This window comes from Anopheles marshallii, chromosome 2, assembly GCF_943734725.1.
Source record: "Anopheles marshallii chromosome 2, idAnoMarsDA_429_01, whole genome shotgun sequence".
NCBI lineage: Eukaryota > Metazoa > Arthropoda > Insecta > Diptera > Culicidae > Anopheles > Anopheles marshallii.
In genome coordinates this window covers 19,817,415-19,831,174 of record NC_071326.1, presented here as the reverse complement: position 1 = coordinate 19,831,174, position 13,760 = coordinate 19,817,415, and the positions used below count along the sequence as shown (strand labels likewise).

The following is a 13,760-nucleotide window of genomic DNA, read 5'->3' as shown; positions in this document are numbered from 1 at the left end:
CCGCAATGGAGACGCCACAATGGAGACGCCTGGTAGTTTATGGCATTGGTGCCACATTTCCATGTACTCGTTAGGCGAATCTTACGCGTGCGATCTCACTTACAAAAGAATTCACTTTAAATCAATCCAACGAATGGTCCATAAGAACCAGCAAATGGTTGTGCTTCAAACCCGGTCCGAAGTTTTGGTTCCCCCATACGCGACAAACGATGGAGACGCATGGTGATTTGTAAAATTTGCTACGAAAGCAATCACGCACCGGGTTCTGGTTTTGATAACGCGCTTCCCGGAGACTTCCAGCAAACGCAGCGGGTCCAGCATCGCAGGTTTCGCTTAATGAGATGTAAATCTTCCATCCCGTTTTTTGTTGTTGTTGCTAACGCTGAAGGGTTTCATCCGCATTCCAGCATTGTCTGTGCTAGTCCGCTTCTTTTTTTTTATTCCTGTTTGTTTGTTTGTCGCCACTACATACGAACCGGTATAAGGTCAGCCCCTTTGCTTATATCGAAGGTCAGCTCCCGGGGGATGCCTGGCTGAATTTTGCAATGGTTTGCGCCAGGGAAGGGCACGCTAATGATGTCATTCGTAGGCGGAAGCAGCAAACAGTGCTCGACAATCGTGTCAAGTGGTCGGGACGCCACATGCACGGTCTGTTCGGTACCCTGCACTAGTAATCCCTTCACGGCTCACGCCAACAGGCCGGCGATGGTAACGGTACCAGGATGGCGACGACGGTTGTGATCCGTTTGCTCACTGCTCGCCAAATGTTGTTCCGCAAGCGGATGCGGAAATGGTGATGAAGATGATGAGGATGTTTTTGAATTATTTTGCCACCGGGGGTTTCGGCTTTTGCGAAACAGGCAAAGTATATGGGGGCTTCTTTTACCCGTGAACGAAGCGAGCGAAAATGTAAATGTGCTCATCAAATCAGGACCTTGGATTTGATTAGCATTTTTTCGTTTGCTGCTGCTGTTTTCCTTGCTTTGCTATCGTCGGGTGCGGCTCCGTTCTTCACAGCAAGCAAAGCAGCAATAGAGCACCTTGCTATTTCGTGGTACCTTTTTCAATCCACCATAGGTAGACGATAATTAATTCTAGTGAAAAATTTTGCATTCAAAATGTCTCTCCTTCCAGCTTGATTGGATTAATGCGCAAGAGGAACTCACGGTGTGGTAGGCGCGAAGTAGGCGAGAGAGCGACAAAAATGGTAGAACGTGTTACGTAACGAGTTCTGCTAAATTGGCAAATTATTATCACTTTTCCCAGTGATTCCGAGAAGTTGGTTTTTGTTGTTGCTTGTGATAAGTTTAACATGATCATTAAACACAAAACCCTCGAGAGTCGTTCATTGTTGAATGCTTGTTTGTAAGAGCTTCAGTTTTTATTTATTTTACCGATTTTAATTTTTTTATATTAATTTAATTAGTTTGATTTAACCGACGGCCAACGAGTACGATGAAGTATTTGAGCAATTAGAATATTTTATAATCAGAACGGGAGCAGTATGGTAGAATAGAAGAACAACATAACATAATAATATTGATAACACAATACAATGACTATTAAACACAGCTGTAAAACGCAATTATTTAGTTACAATTACCGAACAATAGACATGTTGTAACATGATTGAGAAAAGTAAGTATGAAAAATGCTACAGTTAGATAAGTAAAGCATGTACATCCACCGTAAACGTTATCTTAAATGGCATTACATTATTATCTCACACCATATTCTGGCGACAATGAAGATTTGATTCGTATAGAATCATAACGTATAGCATAAAATGAAAAAGATAATTGACTCGATTTGTTAGCCGGCGAGATTGGAAGATAATCGGTTGGGGGTAGCTGTATCTTTATTACAAAGGCGAAGGTTTGTTGTGGATTGCGCATTGGTTTTCGAATGATTTGTAGCCTAGAACATGAACCGAGCAACAAATGATTATACACTGATAAGGATGAACCGATGAATGGATGAATTTTGTGTGGTGAATGAATTACTACGGTTGTAATAGTAGAAAAGAACAAAACAAATTTGAAAATTAAAGAAAAGCTACTTCAAAAGTAAGCCATTGAACAGAAAGTTTAGAAATGAAATTAGCAGAACATTGAGAAATAGTAAATTGAACACAAAATTAGTAACAAATTGAAAGTTGAACTGCGTAGCCGAAAAAGTGAACCAAACTATGAGAAAGTATATCTTACCAGTGCCGCGAGAGACACAAAACAATGTGAAATGATATTTACAAAACGGAGCAATACATTGCAATCGGTATGCGACTTTTTTTGCATAGAACTGACAAACACACTTTGCATAGAACTAGACAAGTTTTCCGTACTGTTGGAAGCAGTTGCTTAGACACAAAGACAGTTGTTTGGTGTGTTATAATGTATATATGTGTGTGTGTTTTTTTTCTATATTTGTGTCCAGTTTTTTTCTATATTTGTGAACAGTTCACACTCGGTGACTTGCTTAAACTGACGGAAATAGGGTGAAAAGAAGTGTGTGAGCGTGTGTGTGCTTCGAATCCGGTTGGCGCCTTTTGCATGTTATAACAATGCTGTTGTTTCTCCGTACGGCAGGATGCTGCACCGGAAGTCGAAGTAAGAATTGTACCCTGGTACACACATACAAATACACACCAAATTCACACACACACATTCGAGCACGTACGCATGGAAATACATGGGTTCGGTCGGTTATACGGTCGGAAATGCGGAGCGTAGCCGAAACACTTGAAAATAAGAGAACAAAACGAAGTAAACGAATGACAACGTCGAATGGAAGGGGCTGGTCCACTCACTTCATACTGTGAAAGGGAACGGTCATGCATCTGTACAGCTGTGTTTCCGTGTGTGTTTTCTGTACGCGAAAGGCGTTGTTATTCACAACATGATGATAGTCATTGTTGAGCGTATTGAACGAGAGAGTGAGAGAGAAAGTTGGTCAGTACTGTGAAAAGTATGCCTTTTGAAGTGTGCGTAGTGTGAAGGGCAAGTTTTCAACTGTAGAAACATCGTGTACTAAGCACCGGCCGAAGCTTTTACTTTTTCGATCACGATCCTAGCTTGTAACAATATAATACGGACGCCAACATCCTTTTGGTGGAGTTAAAAAGAGAGTTAAAAACACAAGGTGCACTGGTTTGTGTTAAATAGACATCAAACACACGTGTGTAATCAGTAGACATCGATACAATATGCAAACCGTACATTAATCACGCACACAAACCAGACGCATAAATAAACGCGCGCGCACGCACACACATCCAAACACACACGCACACACGATTCAGATAGTAATACATGGGAGAGCGGCGGAGAGCTTCCAGCTGTCAAATCGACTTTGACAGCTGCACTGCGATCGTTTACACTAAACAGTTGAAGGATACTCTTCGGATCCACAGAGTACGCAGGGGCCGTATTAAAAGTAAACGTGAAAGATTAATGTATCGAAGATGTTAGGTTAGACAATCGTACACACAGTGTGTCGGCACAACAGCTACAATTTGTTAGATTATCAGAAACCAACACGACAAAACAAAACAAAACACAGAAAACGAAAGAAATAAAAAAGTAAAAACTCGAACTTAAACAATATGTAACGAATAACGAACGTAAGAACGATGAATGTATCTTTCTTTTTGTATGTGAAACAGGTTAGTGATTTTGAAATTTTGAGACTGATTGCATCGATTTCATAGGTCAATGTGTGTGGGTTTTGGTATGCGTATAAATGTCTTGTATATAGCAGTATAGTATGACACTAGACGGAGGCGGTTACTGGTCTTATGTAGAGAGTTCGTATGAAATGGGGAGCAGGAAATGGAAATGTACAGGGTTTTCAGGAGGGGCAACTAACGATGGCAAACTATAGCTCAGAAAGATCATGTGTTGTAGAGAGTATGTGTAGATGAAGGGAATGTGAATATTTTGAGCTGTAATACAGTTAATTTTTTATGCTGAACCTAGCCTTGGCAATTTAATGAAACCTCCGTGAGTGGAACTCTAATTGGAATAGTTTACTGGTTTATAGTTGTTTGAAAGTGATAGCGTTTATACTGTTTTCCTTAACAACGTAACGTACATGAACAGCACGAGAGATAGACACTGAATCAACAAACAAAAAAAAGGTAGGTAAACAGAAACATGGGGAAACAAAACAGAGATAGAGACAGAGAGAAGCCGAAAGACAATTGGCAATGTAAGGGTGGACAGTCCCGGGTTGAACCGGCCGTTTTGCTGTGTAATTTTTGTACAAGTGTGAGGCTGTAGCGCTTTTGTTTCGCTTAACGGTAGACGTATAAACACCGGTGCTCTGAGACACAACACAAACAACGAGTTATATTAATGTTTAGCACTAGTTTTCCGCAACAATGACGGACACAGTAGGACGCACAGGAAAACGAAGAAACAACTGTACAAACTGGTGTGATTTGACTGAACAGCTTAATTAACGGTAACTGGTTGTTTTATTTTATTTTTATGTTGGTCTTGGACTGTTACAAATGCACACTAACTCACCATTTTGTAATCGTCGATTTTTGAGATCGATCTTAGGAACATGTTGACGTACACCTGTGTGGCCTTATCGTCTACCGGGAGTGTTTTTTTTTTGTTTAATTTGATTTCGGTTGGGGTTGGATTTTTGGTTTTGGCAAGTTGAGTTTCATATTTTTTGTTTGGTGTTCCATTTCATTGGCAAATGTTTTTTTTTGTTTGCGATGGAGGGAGCGCCGGGCACGTTCAACACAGCGGGTCGACAAATTGATTGTTTTGGTGCGGTTTTTGTTTACGATTGTATATGGTGTTGGCGGGTGTTCAGTTCAACGCGTTTAGCGACCGGTTTTTGGTTCGTTTTGTTTGTTTTCAGGATAATTGTTGGTGGCCAGTTTTTTGTGTGTTTTCGCAAAACCCGGATCGGTACAGCAGGGGAGAACGGTAGGTGTGGTTTTTTTTTTTTTATTTTGGTTTATATCGAATGTAAAAGCAGTATGCGAACGGGTACGAGTGGTAAAAAAAAGAGAGAAAATTAATTAGCACTGCATATCGATTGTACGGTAGTTGGTGACAGGTGGTGGCACTGTACTGGTTTAGCTTTTGAGAGTACACTTACGAACTAAGAATCGAACGAAGGAAATCTGAGAATAATTATTATTGATATACGAACCGAATGATAAAATACATGTACAGAACACAACGTAATATGTAGTCGATAAAACAACTGAAAACGATCAATCGAAAGTAAAACGGCAACCCAAAACGAACTGGCAAATGAATGCAATGAATGCATCGAAAGTACTAGCGATACGGTCAGAGTTAGAGAGTGGAGTTATCAAATTGCACCAAAACGTATACTCCGCATTACACTAGCGGTGCAGCACCGTACATTCTAAACCGATGGCGAAACGTTTCCCGCGCAAACGGATGCAGACAATGGCGTTCGCTGTGGTTCGTATAACATCTGATGCAGTTTGCTGTTTGGGTTTAACATTGCTGGCACGCATCTAATTGCACTACGGTTGGTAATGAATGAATGGTAACGTATGAAACGGTATTTTACGCATGAGTTGCATATGATGAATAGGCTTAACAAAAGAAAAACAACAACACTACGCCCATAACAATGTTGCTTGGCACGCTCTACAGTAACTAACGGTAGCAGTTATGCGAGAAATTCCTATTCCAACTGATGGTTTAGTTATATTTGTTTATCAAAATGTTGCGATTGATGTTTAGCTTCACGTGTGACCGTGTTCCATCGTATACAACCCACAACGGTTGGTTACGAACTGCACTCTTTAATCGCCGAATGGGCAACCTTTGCCAAGGTGAAACTATGTGAAGAGAGAACATTGCATTTATTCATATACAAGAACAATAATGGTTTACGTTGTTTAGTAAATTCCGCTAGAAGAATTGTAATTGTTATACGCAGACTAACAAGAACAAACAGCTGAAGATAGTAGTTTTCATATATTTTAAGGTAAAGATACACAATTTTATTTCAGAACCAATCTCGTTGGCTATAAAAATAGGACCAACTATTGTCAATTCTTTTTACAGCGAAAGAGAAAGAGAGAGACAAAGAGAGAGAGAGAGAGAGAGAGAGAGAAAGCGCTTGACTGAAAGAGATTTTGCAATATAACTACAACGCACGTAGTTAGAAGAGTAAGAGAATACGAGAGGGTGAGCTAAAGAAGATACAAACAATGCATAAGAAGAGTAAAATAAAAGAAAAAGAATTAAACATAGACAGAGAAGAAGAAAAATCAGTATATCTAAACATTTGGATGCTCAAGAGAGCTGGCAAACGAGAAAGCGAAAAACAATAATGTTAAAGTATCGGCATAAAACAATAAGTAATAAAAAAAAACGAAATATCGAAGCAAGTATAATCAACTATATGCATAAACCTACAGTGACATTCAGTGAACTATTGTATGGTTTGGTTGAGACAGTCGAATGGCACCTAACAGTTACCATTGCTTGTAAATGATATTTTTCCATAATATAAAGCAATTTAGAAGCTGATTATGCAACATTTTTGTAGGCGGTTTGATGCGTGTTTTTTTACACTAATCGAACTACTCTGGTGTAAACGATTTAGTTAGAGCGTACGGGCTCCAGTAGTCGTGTGCTGTGCGGTAGAAGTCTTGCTGGCGCCGTGGAAGATACTCGGCGGAAGATTCTTTTCAGCCGATCGAGTTCACGGTTCCATACGGATATATACATAAAGTTATGGTAGGTAAACACGGTACTTCAACCGTGTTATCGGAGATGGTTAACAACACTAGCAAAATAATCTACACTTACTCTACTACCTAGAATACCACACAACAAAGAGACACCTACGTGCTATAACAGTAACACTGAAAAAGAGAGAGAGGCAGATTAGATACAATGAACAGCACGCACAGATCGCAACTAGGTTGAACTGTGCGGAAAACGGAACCCAAAACTTTACATGCCACGTGTGTCGTTTACCCCCGAGGATCAAAAGGACATCACATTGAGATGGATACATCCAGTGACAGTTGCACTTGTGACGTGTGAGAAAGGCACTAGGAGACAGATCGGACGCTTATGGCTACTGTTACACTAACATTTATTGACAACGACAGGGTGACAGATGGTTTCGTATCTACACCGATTAAAGGAACTGTGTAAGAAGGTCGGTGTACATTACCCTACCCTTCGTCTATTTCGTCTGCTGTGTTCGGTTAGCCGATAATAGTTTGTTGCTTTAGGTGATACATGATTTTGGGGTGTTTATAATTTATTTTCGTTCGAAAACATTCTACCAGGTATTGTATTGCATGGTTAGCAAGTGTAAAGGAAAAAAAACAGGAAATACCAAATATAGTTACGCACGCTTATACGCTTAGAAAGATCATTGATAAGAAGCAAATACCATTTACGACAAAAAAACACATTCACAATCGAGGCAATTAGTTTGAAAGGAAATAATGTTGGGAAACGAAACATTCGGATAAACTTAACATCAAGTTGGTAAGGAAAAACTGGAGTTCTGAACCCTCTTTTAATTGCTATATGTATTTTTTGAATGTTTTCGAGAGAACACCGAAAATTAAACACACCAGTATGGAATGAGAACGGGACGGGACGATATATGAAATATAAATATCAAATGCCAAACAAACAACAAATTCACACTTTTTTGAGTAATGATCAATTTAAAACATGGTGAATAAAAGTCAGGTTACTAGATATAAATAAGGTAGTGAAAAAAATCTGTAAAGGCCAATATACATGAAATGAGATTGTTGAAGGAGGCGATTTTACAGGAAAATATTTCAAGAGAGGTGGGAAACTACGCCTGGTAACTTGACGGTGCAACCTTGAAGTAACAATTTTAAAAGTGGTGACGGTTTTATAAACAAAAGCAGTATAATGTAAGCTTATTGTAGATTTAAAAATCTAATATCAGCCGTAAACCTTGGATTGGATTTATGCTACAATAAGGGATTATTAAAGGATGGGATGGTCAGGAATGGTGATAGAATCAGCAAATCGTGCCTTTTTTGCATGGTGCAAGCATAAGAAAAATATGTGAACCGCACGCGAAATGTCGGGCAAACTATATCGAATCCTGCAAGAAAGCCAACGATTAGTTCACTGAATGTTGCATTGATTGGTGCGTCACGTAGCACGTGGTTATGCAGAGCTGAACCGAGAAAAGCTCGGCAAAAAGTGTAAAAAAGCATTTAGTTTAATAATGTTACAATAGTAGTTTAACCGATTAAAAGTAAACAAAACTCATGGAAATAAAATCAAAATTCAATTTATTTTCTTGGTACAAACAAACAAAAAATTAACCAAAAAATCACAAAACCCCAAAGCAAAGTATAAGAAAACGGGAAAGTGAATAGAACTGGACAAAAGAACTGTGAAAAAAGACATCCACAAATGCAAAAGCAACAATACGTTTGATGCAAAATCTCAAAAAGGTAAACAAGTGAAAGAAAAGAAACAAATGCATAACTTTTGAGACAACAAACATCTGACTGACTGTATAGATCACACGAAATTAGTACGGTACAGCGCAAGACGTGAGAAAATGCTACGTGATGGAAGGTAAAATAGTATTTTGAATTACTGTGCTTTGCTGCACTAAAAGGATAAAAGATTCTGAGACATTATCAGCTTGCTAGTGCTAATCGTTGACTTTGTTGTTAGTTTTTTATTTGGTGCCTTTTTGCTGGCAAGGTCGAGGTGTGCTTACAACTACGGTGAGCAAACATGAGTTTGTAAGTGAACAGCAAAGATCTAGAAGGAGAGATCAGTTGCGTTTGCTCTTGTAGCGAGAGACGTAAATTGTTTTCGATACATTGGGACCAAAAATGGGACATTTGGGACAAAGATTTCAGAAGAAAATGTTATTCGATTTTATAGACACGCAATGCAGTTCGCATATTTGATTGTAACTGATCGTGCAGATAGTAAAAAAATAAATCATGAGAATAAAAGAACAAGAAAACCTGTCACTCGCACATTTTGCGGCTGGTAAAAATACCTGCTAATAAATAAAAATATTGAAAGGTAACACTAAAAAGTACTCATATATGTCATAATCAAACAGCAGAGTCATTACAGAAACTAGAAATAACTGAACGATGTGTACCTTGAAAAAGTAAATAACCAACATAACCCCCAAACAAGAAGTAACCAGTGAAACAATGAATGGAAAAGAAAACTCACACAACAACTGGCAACTGGTTGTTAGTTGAACAAACAAATGCGAAACAAGTGGAGGATAGTAAAAAAACTAGCTTGCAAACCAATTTTGCAACATGAGTAAAACAAACTGAAAGACGCGCAGAATCGGAATAAAAACCATGTGCCATAACTCAAAATCAAATTCATAAGAAAATTCAAAGAACAAAAACAACCCATAAAAGTCTGATTGGAAGTAAGGAGTGAAAAATAAACAATTTTCTCTGCGAAACTGAGCTCAACACTAGGAATAAAACAAGAGAAAACGAAACAAGTGAGAAAAAAAAATGTACAAATCAATGATGGAGAAGCCCTACTTAACTTGTACTAACGAAAGCACAACAAAATGACGGTTTATTGATCAATTCACTACGCTTACGCAAGGAACACGCGGAAGGATTGTAAGTGAAGGCACACAAACAAAAGCAAACAAAACGCACACACAAGAGCGAACAAGTTGGAGGAGTGTTGAGGCCAAACCGATACCGAGGGAAAACCTAAACCTTAACACGGAGCATTCAAAAGACATTGAATTCTTCGAATAGTCCGTGCCACTTTACGGTTCGCTCGGAAAGGAACTTTGGCCCTTTGGAGAAGAAAGCCATTGCCCCCTTCGGTGTGATGTAGTGGTGATATGGTGACGATCGGACAGGAACAAGAAGGTGACTGCTTTTAGTTGTGTTGTGATCGTGTCGTATGTGTGATGAATATTTTGCAGTTTGCTTCAAAAACGGTAATTGACTGATACTCGCCGTTAGAGAGAAATACTTGCATTCAAACGAGCGATTTTTCAAAACAAAACACAAAATTTGGGAGTGAAAGGAAGTTCACGTGATAATGTGGAGTATGTTTCTGTGTGTAGATGTGTGTATTTTTTACTAGGGCAGGAGAGTGATTTTTTGAAAAAAACTTTAGTTGTAAACATTCATTCCGACTGTTGTAGGATTCTGATTTTTAGTTACTGTGCTCTATATGGTTGCGGTACGGGATGTTTCGATTTGTTGTATTTTTTTTTGTTGGGTTTTATTTTGTTTTAGAGGAGCTGATACCGTCGCACTTCTACACTTACCATAGTCACGTCATCGATTTTTGATATACTTCTTACAAAAATGTTGACGCGAACAACGGCCGGACCGTCTGTGTGGTGTGCACGAGCGAATCGATTTTATGCGAAAGTAGTTGCATTTTTAGCGACAGTTGGGGTGGTTTTTTTAGTTACATTGGTTGTGATACGGTATCGAGTTGAGTTTTATTTTTTTGTTTTCAGTTCGTACGATTTCGGTTTTTCGTCATTTTTGCAGTCGGTTGCAGTCGACGTTTGTGTTTGACGTTTCCGGTCGTCCCGAAACCGTTGATCGAACGTACGATACCGTTTGTATTTTGGCGCAGTTGAAACCGTGATGGTGTATTAGATTTTTTGTTTGGTTTTCATTTGTTTGTTTTGCACGATCATCACACAATCAAGTGGGTTTTTGTATGCCACAATCGATATAGATAGTTTGTATTGTACATATTTGTTTGTTCGGTTTTTATAGATACGACAAAATGCGTAAAACACACAAAGTTGCACACAAACAGATGACGACAGATGCCCATAATGAAAAGAGAGAAGAGATGTTGGCAGTTGAGTTGGTGGTAGAAAGATTAGATGCTTGTAGGTTAGAGTGGTAAAGAAACAAAAGTCACGGCTGTTGCTGCAGTTGTTGTAATACTTAATGATTATTTGTTTTACATAAATCATCATTGAATGCGCTTCGCAAAAGCCATAAAGCCCTAGAAAGTTGGGTTTGCCGTTGAACGAAAAACGTAGTTGTGCTTCCTATTCCGCTGTGCGCTTTCAAAAAACAAACCCCAAAAACTTTAATTAAAAAATGAAAAGACCCATATTGTGGTGAAATAAAAAAACAGTACGAGAAAACATTTAAAATTCAAATCAAAACGAATAGAAATAGTGAAGAAGATGTTTGCATCAAAATCCTGCACGTATCGTAGTAGCCAACTGTCACACTGTGGTCTCGATGACAGCTCGTTGGCAGCTCGTCGATTGCGTGACGTAAACAAACGAAGTTGGGTAGTGTACGAGATGCTGAAAAATTTTTGTAAATTTGATGGAAATTGTGTGGCTTGAGGGCATTTTTCGCCTGGTTCGAACAAAGATGGGTGTATTTACATGGCAGTGAATGTGTGTGTGTTGATTTACAGTTAAGTGTTCATATGTTTTGCAAATCAGTCGCTGTCGAGTGTGGGTGTGGATGTAGTGTTTTGATCCCGTCAGATGTACGAGATGGCAATTTAGCAATGGTTTCAGATTCGTTTGGTGAAGAAAACCGATCAGGAAACAACGAATACCCTCAGTACGGTGAAATCAACGTTGCCAACAGGGCGCAACGTTCACGTAGCAATTCGCAGGTCCGTAAACATTACTGTGAAAGCGTTCGATCGATACGGGTGTTGTGTGAATGTGTGCAGAAGGGAAAGGTGTTTAGTATGCATCAAAGCAGGAAATATTTGGCAAACTGGTGCACATATCACTATAATCAGTGAACGAGATCTTTTAACTATTTAAGTTTAAGCTACAAAGCAATGCGCTAGTAACACTGGCCAAACATTGCAAGCTCGCGAAAGAGAGAACTTGTGCGCTCGGAACAACCTGTACCGCTATTAGTATTTGGCCCGCACAGGTATAGGGTAAGTTAGCTCAGAACTCATTCGCACGACTAACACGAAAAGGTAACGCGTTCAATAACGGTTTGATTTTTGATCTTCTTTTAGGAGAACTGCCTGGGAAAGAATCCTCTAGTCATGCTCTCGGGTAAGTGACAGCGCAATCAACTTGCAGTGCGTTAACTAATTTCGAGATGTAGGCTAGCATTTCACCATTTCGCCCGGCATCACACGGATGAGGTGAACGTGAGCTAATCCGCACGCGATCCACCCGAAGCACTCTCGAGATGCAATCCTCACTATTTGCCAGCCCTTTTGTCCCGTGGGTACCAGTTCCATTAGCGTTTATTGAGAATGCTTTTAAACTTTCAAGCTCCCATGAATGCCCTGCCGCCCTGCGCATTCGACCGACCGGGCAGACTGAAGAAGCCGAACGAGAACGACGTTAAGGGGTGTTCCTAATTTGGCTTCAAAACGCGTTGAATTTTCAACTCCGGCCTTTGGCGTACAGCGAGCTTTTTGGTACTTGTTGTTGCTACTGGCAGGGGCAACCTGCTAGTACCGTGCCGAGGGTTACAGCGTGCTCGAGGGAAATTTCATGCTCGAACCTTACGGTTCATGCAGGTTGTTTTCGGTTGGATTCCATAGACCCGTTCGGTGTGCTAGTTGGAGCATTTATTACGTCGAAAAGGGATGTTTTAATTGGACTTCCGTCTTTTTTTTTATTTTGCTCTCTTCGGAGAATAATAAACCTATTTTAAATGGAACTGGATGGATGGGAAGTGGAGTGTAGTGCAAAAGGGCATAGGTGGATCGTAAAAATATTCGCCCTGTAAAGACAAACATTAAACATAAAGTTTGGTAGAATTCATCTTGCCCACCGTACTGGGAGCAGTTCTCTCACTCTTTATGGCATGTTGTCGACCTCATCGACACTGGGCTGTTGCTTTAAGCGCGACATGTTCCTTTCATCAAACAAATAATTGACGATCTGTTCGGTCAATACGGGGTACGGTGGTTGATGACGTGGCCGGAATTCAATGAGACACCGGAAGGTATCGCGTCCTCTCAAGTGTATGTGTGTGTGTGTGCTGTTCGGGCAAGAGCTTGCAGCTTCAAGCTCCAAGCAATTACTTCCCAGCAAACGCGTGCTCGAACAAGGTTCGAGTCGATTATTGTGTTATTTTTATCGTCCTTGTCCTTCTGCCGACAGGCCCCGAGGGGATACTGTTCGGTAGTGGGATTATTTTGCCATATTGTCCGGCCAGGCAAACGTCCTCGGAAATAATTTGGCAATGTTGGGAAATTGGACACGATACTGCCCCGTGACAGTCGGCAGGGTGGTGCACGGTACAGAATTGCCGGAGGATGCTAGAATTTATCCTCTCCTAGCGCACTCGAGCGGTCGATGGTCAGGCAAGAGCCAGAAGAAATGTAGCAATTTCAACGATGTAATTGATATGGTTCCGAGCGATCGCATATACACAGTGATGTGCGTTGTTATTTCATTATTTTCTTCCACGAGTGTAGGACCCTTCAGTGGAGGCGTGTTTGTACATTTGAGTGTACTTGTGTGCCCATGCCTTCCACACCGAACCGAAGGGGGGATTTTCCTAAAGGGAGCAATTTTGCTACCACAGTGCCAAAATGTTAGTTGCCAATCGTTTCACCAAACTGTTGGCGAAAAGTACACTTTTCTTTAATATTGATCAACATGTCAGTCTCAGATTGAGATGCAAACCTAACACACGTACCGGTCCGGAAAAAAGGAGGGAGGAACGGTTCTGGTGCTCTGTCTCGCTTCCACCCCACCGGCAAGTAGGGTAAATAGTTTTGCCCAACTAGAAAAGCGGGTTG

The 13,760-nt window shown here is 40.1% G+C and overlaps 1 protein-coding gene across 12 annotated transcripts in view; it reads right to left on the bottom strand.

Moving 5' to 3' along the window:
* Window positions 1-13,760, bottom strand: part of LOC128709866 (glutamate-gated chloride channel) — a 47,601-nt gene that overhangs the window by 19,139 nt on the left and 14,702 nt on the right. For 6 of the 12 annotated variants that reach the window (XM_053804894.1, XM_053804891.1, XM_053804893.1 and 3 more), the window contains exon 3: window positions 10,309-10,376. The exons of 3 other annotated variants lie outside the window; for them this stretch is intronic. In XM_053804894.1, the coding sequence (XP_053660869.1) occupies window positions 10,309-10,376 (68 nt within the window). Of the gene's footprint in view, window positions 1-4,526; window positions 4,598-10,308; window positions 10,377-13,760 lie in introns of all 12 variants that reach the window. 3 more of the 12 variants (XM_053804892.1, XM_053804895.1, XM_053804897.1) reach the window with 1 other exon arrangement.